Source organism: Oncorhynchus tshawytscha, linkage group LG16, assembly GCF_018296145.1.
Source record: "Oncorhynchus tshawytscha isolate Ot180627B linkage group LG16, Otsh_v2.0, whole genome shotgun sequence".
In the NCBI taxonomy this organism is placed as follows: domain Eukaryota; kingdom Metazoa; phylum Chordata; class Actinopteri; order Salmoniformes; family Salmonidae; genus Oncorhynchus; species Oncorhynchus tshawytscha.
Window position 1 is genome coordinate 79,722,553 of NC_056444.1, and position 12,500 is coordinate 79,735,052.

At 43.1% G+C, this 12,500-nt stretch overlaps 1 protein-coding gene across 1 annotated transcript in view; it reads right to left on the reverse strand.

The window, feature by feature from the left end:
* Nucleotides 1-12,500, reverse strand: part of LOC112215251 (1-phosphatidylinositol 4,5-bisphosphate phosphodiesterase eta-2-like) — an 86,809-nt gene that overhangs the window by 23,883 nt on the left and 50,426 nt on the right. Inside the window, exons 12-17 of the mRNA XM_042299729.1 lie at nucleotides 11,457-11,555; nucleotides 5,118-5,218; nucleotides 4,892-4,977; nucleotides 3,390-3,575; nucleotides 3,070-3,177; nucleotides 2,724-2,848 (exon numbers count right to left, since the gene is read on the reverse strand). Of these exons, the coding sequence (XP_042155663.1) occupies nucleotides 2,724-2,848; nucleotides 3,070-3,177; nucleotides 3,390-3,575; nucleotides 4,892-4,977; nucleotides 5,118-5,218; nucleotides 11,457-11,555 (705 nt within the window). The remainder of the gene's footprint in view (nucleotides 1-2,723; nucleotides 2,849-3,069; nucleotides 3,178-3,389; nucleotides 3,576-4,891; nucleotides 4,978-5,117; nucleotides 5,219-11,456; nucleotides 11,556-12,500) is intronic.

A 12,500-nucleotide genomic window follows, 5' to 3' on the forward strand; every position in this document is an offset into this window, starting at 1 on the left:
ATGCACTTTTAATCTTTTTAGAAACTTTTAAATGAACCACATGGATTCTAACTGGATTCTAACTGGATTCTGCCTCATTGCCTGTATCCGCTACGGAGCCGCAGTCAAACGACCACCCCTCATCACTGTCAAACGCTCCCTAAAACACTTCTGTGAGCAGGCCTTTCTAATCGACCTGGCCCGGGTATCCTGGAAGGACATTGACCTCATCCCGTCAGTTGAGGATGCCTGGTCATTCTTTAAAAGTAACTTCCTCACCATTTTAGATAAGCATGCTCTGTTCAGAAAATGCAGAACTAAGAACAGATACAGTCCTTGGTTCACCCCAGACCTGACTGCCCTCGACCAGCACAAAAACATCCTGTGGCGGACTGCAATAGCATCGAATAGTCCCCGGGATATGCAACTGTTCAGGGAAGTCCGTAACCAATACACGCAGTCAGTCAGGAAAGCTAAGGCCAGCTTCTTCAGGCAGAAGTTTGCATCATGTAGCTCCAACTCCAAAAAGTTCTGGGACACTGTGAAGTCCATGGAGAACAAGAGCACCTCCTCCCAGCTGCCCACTGCACTGAGGCTAGGTAACACGGTCACCACCGATAAATCCATGATTATCGAAAACTTCAATAAGCATTTCTCAACGGCTGGCCATGCCTTCCGCCTGGCTACTCCAACCTCGGCCAACAGCTCTGCCCCCGGCAGCTCCTCGCCCAAGCCTCTCCAGGTTCTCCTTTACCCAAATCCAGATAGCAGATGTTCTGAAAGAGCTGCAAAACCTGGACCCGTACAAATCAGCTGGGCTTGACAATCTGGACCCCTATTTCTGAAACTTTCCGCCGCCATTGTCGCAACCCCTATTACCAGCCTGTTCAACCTCTCTTTCATATCGTCTGAGATCCCCAAGGATTGGAAAGCTGCCGCAGTCATCCCCCTCTTCAAAGGGGGAGACACCCTGGACCCAAACTGTTACAGACCTATATCCATCCTGCCCTGCCTATCTAAGGTCTTCGAAAGCCAAGTCAACAAACAGGTCACTGACCATCTCGAATCCCACCGTACCTTCTCCGCTGTGCAATCTGGTTTCCGAGCCGGTCACGGGTGCACCTCAGCAACACTCAAGGTACTAAACGATATCATAACCGCCATCGATAAAAGACAGTACTGTGCAGCCGTCTTCATTGACCTTGCCAAGGCTTTCGACTCTGTCAATCACCATATTCTTATCGGCAGACTCAGTAGCCTCGGTTTTCGGATGACTGCCTTGCCTGGTTCACCAATTACTTTGCAGACAGAGTTCAGTGTGTCAAATCGGAGGGCATGCTGTCCGGTCCTCTGGCAGTCTCTATGGGGTGCCACAGGGTTCAATTCTCGGGCCGACTCTTTTCTCTGTATATATCAATGACGTTGCTCTTGCTGCGGGCGATTCCCTGATCCACCTCTACGCAGACGACACCATTCTATATACTTTCGGCCCGTCATTGGACACTGTGCTATCCAACCTCCAAACAAGCTTCAATGCCATACAACACTCCTTCCGTGGCCTCCAACTGCTCTTAAACGCTAGTAAAACCAAATGCATGCTTTTCAACCGATCGCTCCCTGCACCCGCATGCCCGACTAGCATCACCACCCTGGATGGTTCCGACCTTGAATATGTGGACATCTATAAGTACCTAGGTGTCTGGCTAGACTGCAAACTCTCCTTCCAGACTCATATCAAACATCTCCAATCGAAAATCAAATCAAGAGTCGGCTTTCTATTCCGCAACAAAGCCTCCTTCACTCACGCCGCCAAGCTTACCCTAGTAAAACTGACTATCCTTCCGATCCTCGACTTCGACGATGTCATCTACAAAATGGCTTCCAACACTCTACTCAGCAAACTGGATGCAGTCTATCACAGTGCCATCCGTTTTGTCACTAAAGCACCTTATACCACCCACCACTGCGACCTGTATGCTCTAGTCGGCTGGCCCTCATTACATATTCGTCACCAGACCCACTGGCTCCAGGTCATCTACAAGTCCATGCTAGGTAAAGCTCCGCCTTATCTCAGTTCACTGGTCACGATGGCAACACCCATCCGTAGCACGCGCTCCAGCAGGTGTATCTCACTGATCATCCCTAAAGCCAACACCTCATTTGGCCGCCTTTCGTTCCAGTACTCTGCTGCCTGTGACTGGAGCAATTGCAAAAATCGCTGAAGTTGGAGACTTTTATCTCCCTCACCAACTTCAAACATCAGCTATCTGAGCAGCTAACCGATCGCTGCTGCTGTACATAGTCTATTGGTAAATAGCCCACCCATTTCACCTACCTCATCCCCATACTGTTTTTATTTATTTACTTGCTCTTTTGCACACCAATATCTCTACCTGTACATGACCATCTGATCATTTATCACTCCAGTGTTAATCTGCAAAATTGTAATTATTCGCCTACCTCCTCATGCCTTTTGCACACATTGTATATAGAATAATTATGTGGTCCTCCCTTCACCTGCCTCCTGTGATGGGGACATTATTATGTGGTCCTCCCTTCACCTGCCTCCTGTGATGGGGACATTATGTGGTCCTCCCTTCACCTGCCTCCTGTGATGGGGACATTCCATGTCAATTTGACCCACAAATGACTGAGGTTTTGGATATTCCTCAAAATAAATCCATAGAAAGGTCATTTTGAGAAATGGGAATTGTATTTATTTTTTACGATAAATAAATAATGACCTCTCCTCTGTCCCCCAGCATAGAGTCTTTGGGCTTCGGTAGCTGTTGCCCACTGATTATCTTCAGCACCAGTTGTTTCTTCATCTGCCCTGGAAATGGATCCTCTATCATGGGGTTAAAGGCACCTACAGGAGGCATGGAGGGACAAAAATACTTAGTCTTTCCCCTGGTAGATACCTGGGTCATATTCAATATGAACAAAACTAAAAGAAAAACTAAACTGAAACAGGGAGGCTGAACTTGTTAAATAAGAAATGCTCATTTTTGTTTTCTGTTGCAAAAATGTTTTGCTACGATGTGCACTACCCTTTAGCTATGAAATCAATGTGAGGATGCCGCTACACACCTTCACACATACAGGCCGGCTTCAGGATGAAGCCACAGTTGCCGTTGCTGTTGAACTTGGCTCTGTTCAGCTGGAGAACTCTCCCCTCTGACTGGTAGTTCAACGCCACTGACAACCACACAAATCAAAACATTTACAATTAGTCAGAAAAATAAATAATAATAATAACATTTGAACAACACTTTTAAAAATCAGACAATATTTGGGCAAATGGATCGAAATTCTGAGGGAGCCATTGGAGAATTCACTGGCTAGAGTGGGGCTCAATATTACCAAACATGTTAAAAGTTTAAATCTGGACATGGATCCCCCCCCATTACCCAGGTGGCATCCAGCATTCCAGAAGGGCTGGGGATTGAAGTTGGAAGAGTCCACACGGTAGGAGGAGGGGTAGACGCGCGAGAGCTGCCACTGGTTGAAGTGGATGAAGGTGTCAGCTTTCTGCTGCATGATCTGGTGGGCCTTGGTCTCGCTCAGAGAAGACACCTGCCAACTGGAGCTGGCGGCTGGAAGACACACACACACACTTTATTTTGGCTTTGGGGAAAAAACACATCAACACATGTTATTTAGATCTTTCATTGTAGTGATTAAATGAGACCACTGTCTGGACTTTAAGAACAGATACAGCAGTAGGAAAATAGAAAAGTGCAGTATCTTTGGGGCCAGTGTCTGTATAGTGAAGCAGGTTCAGGTAGGGAGATGGGCCAGTGTCTGTACAGTGAAGCAGGTTCAGGTAGGGAGACGGGGCCAGTGTCAGTATACTGAAGCAGGTTCAGGTAGAGAGACGGGGCCAGTGTCAGTATACTGAAGCAGGTTCAGGTAGAGAGACGGGGCCAGTGTCAGTATACTGAAGCAGGTTCAGGTAGAGAGACGGGGCCAGTTCAGGTTCAGGTAGAGAGACGGGGCCAGTGTCAGTATACTGAAGCAGGTTCAGGTAGAGAGACGGGGCCAGTGTCAGTATACTGAAGCAGGTTCAGGTAGAGAGACGGGCCAATGTCTGTATAGTGAAGCAGGTTCAGGTAGAGAGACGGGCCAGTGTCTGTACAGTGAAGCAGGTTCAGGTAGAGAGACGGGGCCAGTGTCCGTACAGTGAAGCAGGTTCAGGTAGAGAGACGGGGCCAGTGTCCGTACAATGAAGCAGGTTCAGGTAGAGAGACGGGGCCAGTGTCCGTACAATGAAGCAGGTTCAGGTAGAGAGACGGGGCCAGTGTCCGTACAATGAAGCAGGTTCAGGTAGAGAGACGGGGCCAGTGTCCGTACAATGAAGCAGGTTCAGGTAGGGAGACGGGGCCAGTGTCCGTACAATGAAGCAGGTTCAGGTAGGGAGACGGGGCCAGTGTCAGTATACTGAAGCAGGTTCAGGTAGAGAGACGGGGCCAGTGTCAGTATACTGAAGCAGGTTCAGGTAGAGAGACGGGCCAATGTCTGTACAGTGAAGCAGGTTCAGGTAGAGAGACGGGCCAATGTCTGTACAGTGAAGCAGGTTCAGGTAGAGAGACGGGGCCAGTGTCCGTACAATGAAGCAGGTTCAGGTAGAGAGACGGGGCCAGTGTCCGTACAATGAAGCAGGTTCAGGTAGAGAGACGGGGCCAGTGTCCGTACAATGAAGCAGGTTCAGGTAGAGAGACGGGGCCAGTGTCCGTACAATGAAGCAGGTTCAGGTAGGGAGACGGGGCCAGTGTCCGTACAATGAAGCAGGTTCAGGTAGGGAGACGGGGCCAGTGTCAGTATACTGAAGCAGGTTCAGGTAGAGAGACGGGGCCAGTGTCAGTATACTGAAGCAGGTTCAGGTAGGGAGAGTTTTGTTCCCCCTGCTCACCTTGCTTCTCTATGTCGGAGACGCCCACTGACTTGGTGTATTTGACCAGGTCTGACAGAGCCCGGGTCAGCTTCATGGTCTTCTTTCTGCAGGAGAACAACCAATGAGCCAGAGGGACAGATCTTTGGTACATCTAAGCTTACAGTAGAGCATCTCTCAGTACAAGTGTTTTCCATGAGTACTGTAACTGTGGTGCAGGTATAACTTGTGTTAATGGTAACAGTACCTGCTGTGATGCAGGGGGGCCCGGGTGGCGCTGCTGGTGCTCTCCTGGTCTGTGTCGATGTCTTCAAGGCTGTTGGTCTTCTTCAGCTTGACAGCCTTTTTCTGGAAGGGAAAGGTCAAATACAGTCAAACAAATACAGTCACAACGGCACTATAGACTCAGGGAAGAGCAACATCTGGTAGTGCATCTTATCACAATACAGCATATTACTACTGTATATTCTATCAATATACAGTAAATTATATTACTAAATCCTACCACGAAACAGTACATGATATTACCACATCCTACACCGAGACAACGCACTGCGTTACCACATCCCATCCCAACACAACATAGTATATTACTACATCCTATTCAGTATCCAGTATACAGTAATATTACGACATCCTATTCAGTATATAATATTACTACATCCTATCCAGTATATTACTACATCCTATTCAGTATACATTATATAATATTACTACATCCTATTCAGTATATAATATTACTACATCCTATCCAGTATATTACTACATCCTATTCAGTATACATTATATAATATTACTACATCCTATTCAGTATATAATATTACTACATCCTATCCAGTATATTACTACATCCTATTCAGTATACAGTATATAATATTACTACATCGTATCTAGTATATTACCACATCCTATTCAGTATACAATATTACTACATCCTATCCAGTATATTACTACATCCTATTCAGTATACAGTATATAATATTACTACATCCTATCCAGTATATTACTACATCCTATTCAGTATACATTATATAATATTACTACATCCTATTCAGTATACAGTATATAATATTACTACATCGTATCTAGTATATTACCACATCCTATTCAGTATACAATATTACTACATCCTATCCAGTATATTACTACATCCTATTCAGTATACAGTATATAATATTACTACATCCTATCCAGTATATTACTACATTCTATTAAGTATCCAGTATATAATATTACTACATCCTATCCAGTATATTACTACATCCTATTCAGTATACAGTATATAATATTACTACATCGTATCTAGTATATTACCACATCCTATTCAGTATACAGTATATAATATTACTACATCCTATTCAGTATACAGTATATAATATTACTACATCCTATTCAGTATACAGTATATAATATTACTACATCCTATTCAGTATATAATATTACTACATTCTATTCAGTATATAATATTACTACATCCTATTCAGTATACAGTATATAATATTACTACATCGTATCCAGTATATTAATACATCCTATACCGAGACAGCGCATTGCGTTACCACATCCCATCCCAACACAGCACAGTATATTACTACATCCTATCCAGTATATTACTACATTCTATCCAGTATATTACTACATCCTATCCCTATACAATATTAATACATCCTATCCCTATACAGTATTAATACATCCTATCCCTATACAATATTAATACATCCTATCCCTATACTGTACTACTATATCCTATCCCTATACTGTACTACTATATCCTATCCCTATACAGTACATTATATTAATATATCCTATCCCTATACAGTATTAATACATCCTATCACTATACAGTATTAATACATCCTATCCCTATACAGTATTAATACATCCTATCACTATACAGTATTAATACATCCTATCACTATACAGTATTAATACATCCTATCCCTATACAGTATTAATATATCCTATCACTATACAGTATTAATACATCCTATCACTATACAGTATTAATACATCCTATCACTATACAGCATTAATATATCCTATCCCTATACAGTATTAATATATCCTATCCCTATACAGTATTACTGTATCCTATCCCTATACAGTATTAATATATCCTATCCCTATACAGTATTACTGTATCCTATCCCTATACAGTATTAATATATCCTATCCCTATACAGTATTAATATATCCTATCCCTATACAGCATTAATACATATACTGTACATTATATTACACATCCTATCCCTATACAGTATTAATATATCCTATCCCTATACAGTATTAATATATCCTATCCCTATACAGCATTAATATATCCTATCCCTATACAGCATTAATACATATACTGTACATTATATTACACATCCTATCCCTATACAGTATTAATATATCCTATCCCTATACAGTATTACTATATCCTATCCCTATACAGTATTAATATATCCTATCCCTATACAGTATTAATACATCCTATCCCTATACAGTATTAATACATCCTATCCCTATACAGTATTAATACATCCTATCCCTATACAGTATTAATATATCCTATCCCTATACAGTACATTATATTAATATATCCTATCCCTATACAGCATTAATACATATACTGTACATTATATTACACATCCTATCCCTATACAGTATTAATATATCCTATCCCTATACAGTATTAATATATCCTATCCCTATACAGCATTAATATATCCTATCCCTATACAGCATTAATACATATACTGTACATTATATTACACATCCTATCCCTATACAGTATTACTATATCCTATCCCTATACAGTATTACTATATCCTATCCCTATACAGTACTTTAGTACAGAAGTAGTGGACTAGTCTGCCATGTCAAACACATGGATCTAAAATCGGCCTGTGGAGACAACTGGAAGCAGAGACAGCTGGATAGGAGTGGACACAACATTCTGTTCTGCTCCAAAACATTTCACTGGGCCCTAACTGAACACGACCCCAGAGAGACGCACTGAGACAGAGAGATGCATTGGTAATGGAGTAAGAGAGAGATCATCCATTGTTTCCAAGATCAAGGATGATCAATGGAAACAGGATGCACCTGAGCTCAATTTCAAGTCTCATAACAAAGGGTCTGAATACTTAGGTAAATAAGGTATTTCAGTTTTTTTTAACACGTTGGCAAAAATGTCGAAAAACCTGTTTTTGCTTTGTCATTATGGGGTTTTGTGTGTAGGTTGATGGGTAAAAAAAACCAATTTAATAATTTCTAGAATAAGGCTGTAACAGCTAAATGGGGAAAAAATCAGGGGGTCTAAATGCTTTTTGAATGCACTGTAAATATTTTATATCAACGAATTGGCGATGGCATTAATATACAGTGCCTTGCGAAAGTATTCGGCCACCTTGAACTTTGCGACCTTTTGCCACATTTCAGGCTTCAAACAAAGATATAAAACTGTATTTTTTTGTGAAGAATCTACAACAAGTGGGACACAATCATGAAGTGGAACGACATTTATTGGATATTTCAAACTTATTTAACAAATCAAAAACTGAAAAATTGGGCGTGCAAAATTATTCAGCCCCTTTACTTTCAGTGCAGCAAACTCTCTCCAGAAGTTCAGTGAGGATCTCTGAATGATCCAATGTTGACCTAAATGACTAATGATGATAAATACAATCCACCTGTGTGTAATCAAGTCTCCGTATAAATGCACCTGCACTGTGATAGTCTCAGAGGTCCGTTAAAAGCGCAGAGAGCATCATGAAGAACAAGGAACACACCAGGCAGGTCCAAGATACTGTTGTGAAGAAGTTTAAAGCCGGATTTGGATACAAAAAGATTTCCCAAGCTTTAAACATCCCAAGGAGCGCTGTGCAAGCGATAATATTGAAATGGAAGGAGTATCAGACCACTGCAAATCTACCAAGACCTGGCCGTCCCTCTAAACCTTCAGCTCATACAAGGAGAAGACTGATCAGAGATGCAGCCAAGAGGCCCATGATCACTCTGGATGAACTGCAGAGATCTACAGCTGAGGTGGGAGACTCTGTCCATAGGACAACAATCAGTCGTATATTGGACAAATCTGGCCTTTATGGAAGAGTGGCAAAAAGAAAGCCATTTCTTAAAGATATCCATAAAAAGTGTTGTTTAAAGTTTGCCACAAGCCACCTGGGAGAGACACCAAACATGTGGAAGAAGGTGCTCTGGTCAGATGAAACCAAAATGTAACTTTTTGGCAACAATGCAAAACATTATGTTTGGCGTAAAAGCAACACAGCTCATCACCCTGAACACACCATCCCCACTGTCAAACACTGTCCAGACCTGAATCCAATCGAGAATCTGTGGAAAGAACTGAAAACTGCTGTTCACAAATGCTCTCCATCCAACCTCACTGAGCTCGAGCTGTTTTACAAGGAGGAATGGGAAAAAATGTCAGTCTCTCGATGTGCAAAACTGATAGAGACAGCTGTAATCGCAGCAAAAGGTGGCGCTACAAAGTATTAACTTAAGGGAGCTGAATAATTTTGCACGCACAATTTCAGTTTTTGATTTGTTAAAAAAGTTTGAAATATCCAATAAATGTCGTTCCCCTTCATGATTGTGTCCCACTTGTTATTGATTCTTCACAAAAAAATACAGTTTTATATCTTTATGTTTGAAGCCTGAAATGTGGCAAAAGGTCGCAAAGTTCAAGGGGGGCGAATACTTTCGCAAGGCACTGTATAAATATATAATATAGTCTGCAGCACCTGACCTCACTCTACTGGAAGCTGAAGTCAAATGTCTACTGATGATCTGGTGCTTCTGTCACCAACCAAGGAGGGCCTACAGCATCACCTAGATCTTCTGCACAGATTCTGCCAGACCTGGGCCCTGACAGTAAATCTCAGTAAGACCAAAATAATGGTGTTCCAAAACAGGTCCAGTTACCAGGGCTAAAAATACAAATTGCTTCTAGACACCGTTGCCCTCGAGCACACAAAAAACGATACCCAACTCGGCCTAAACATCAGCGCCACAGGTAACTTCCACAAAACTGTGCTAGAAGGGCATTCTACACCATCAACAGGAATATAAAATTAGACATCCCAATTCGGATCAGGCTAAAAATACTTCAATAAGTTAGAGAACGCATTGCCCTTTATGGTTGTGAGGTCTGGGGTCCGCTCACCAACCAAGAATTCACAAAATGGGACAAACACCAAAATGAGACTGCATGCAGAATTCTGCAAAAACATCCTCCGTGTCCAATGTAAAATGCCAAATATATGCATGCAGAGCAGAATTAGGACGATACCAGCTATCTATCAAAATCCAGAAAAGAACCGTTAAATACTATAACCACCTGATCCCAAACAAAGCCATCACCTACAGAGAGATGAACCTGGAGAAGAGTCCTCTAGGCAAGCTGTCCCTGGGGCTGTGTTCCCAAACACACCCCACAGAGCCCCAGGACAGCAGCACAATTAGACCCAAGCAAATCATGAGAAAACAAAAAGATACTTAAATGACACATTGGAAAGAATTAAAAAAACTGAGCAAACTGGAATGCTATTTGGCTCTAAACAGAGAGTACACAGTGGCAGAATACCTGAGCATAGCCTTGTTATTGAAATAGCCTGTCTTCTCTTGAGAGCCAGGTCTGACTGTGTGCACACTGCCCACAACATGAGGTGGAAACTGAGCTGCACCTCCTAACCTCCTGCCAAATGTATGACCATATTAGTGACACATATTTCCCTCAGATTACACAGATCCACAAAGAATTCGAAAACAAACCCGATTTCTACTAGGTGAAATACCACAGTGTGGTAAAATACCGATTTCTACTAGGTGAAATACATCACAGCAGCAAGATTTGTGACCTGCTGCCACAAGAAAAGGGCAACCAGTGAAGAACAAACACCATTGAAAATACAACACATATTTATGTTTATTTATTTTTCCTTTTGTACTTGAACTATTTGCACATCATTACAACAATGTATATAGACATAATATGACATGTGAAATTTCGCTATTCCTTTGAAACTTCTGTTAGTGTAATGTTCACTGTTAATTTCTGATTGTTTATTTCACTTTTGTTAATGAACCTTTTCACTTGCTTTGACAATGTAAACATGTTTTTCCCATGCCAATAAAGCCCTTTAAAATGAATTGAGAGAGATGAACTGTGAAGGTGGAGAGAGATGAAGGTGGAGAGAGATGACGGTGGAGAGAGATGACGGTGGAGAGAGATGACGGTGGAGAGAGATGAAGGTGGAGAGAGATGACGGTGGAGAGAGATGACGGTGGAGAGAGATGACGGTGGAGAGAGATGACGGTGGAGAGAGATGACGGTGGAGAGAGATGACGGTGGGAGAGAGATGACGGTGGAGAGAGATGACGGTGAGAGAGATGACGGTGGAAGAGATGACGGTGGAGAGAGATGACGGTGGAGAGAGATGCCGGTGGAGAGAGATGACGGTGGAGAGAGATGACGGTGGAGAGAGATGAAGGTGGAGAGAGATGAACTGTGAAGGTGGAGAGGAGAGCAAGAGATTAACTGTGAAGGTGGAGAGGAGAGGGGGGGGGTGATGCCCACCTTGCGTTTAGAGAAGCTGCCCATGAAGGTCCTACCCAGACGCTTGTTAGTGCTGGGGTTGGCTTCGTCCCCTATTTCTGCACCATCATCACCTTTACCCTGGAAGAGAAAGAGAGTACAAACACTTTATATACACAAAATACCACATATACAAAATACCACATACACAAAATACCACATATATTACTGAGAGTGGCAGAATAAACCTGGCAGAATATAGATAGAAATATTTTGTGTGGCAGACTACATTTGCAGTGGGTGTGGGTGTGGCAGACTACATTTGCAGTGTGTGTGGGTGTGGCAGACTACATTTGCAGTGGGTGTGTGGGTGTGGCAGACTACATTTGCAGTGTGTGTGGGTGTGGCAGACTACATTTGCAGTGGGTGTGCGTGTGGCAGACTACATTTGCAGTGGGTGTGCGTGTGGCAGACTACATTTGCAGTGGGTGTGCGTGTGGCAGACTACATTTGCAGTGGGTGTGCGTGTGGCAGACTACATTTGCAGTGGGTGTGCGTGTGGCAGACTACATTTGCAGTGGGTGTGCGTGTGGCAGACTACATTTGCAGTGGGTGTGCGTGGGGCAGACTACATTTGCAGTGGGTGTGCGTGGGGCAGACTACATTTGCAGTGGGTGTGCGTGGGGCAGACTACATTTGCAGTGGGTGTGCGTGTGGCAGACTACATTTGCAGTGGGTGTGCGTGTGGCAGACTACATTTGCAGAGGGTGTGCGTGTGGCAGACTACATTTGCAGAGGGTATGTGTGGGGCAGACTACATTTGCAGTGGGTATGCGTGGGGCAGACTACATTTGCAGTGGGTGTGTGTGTGGCAGACTACATTTGCAGTGGGTGTGTGTGTGGCAGACTACATTTGCAGTGGGTATGCATGCCTGTTGTAATGGAACCAATTGAAAAGTCTCAATAGTGCCAAGAACTACAAGAAAGATTTCAAGTAGTATTTGAACCCAGGTCTGGTCTACAGAGCCGTCCGTGGGTGTTACCTTGGAGGGTGACTTGTCGGTGGTCTACAGAGCCGTGGGTGTT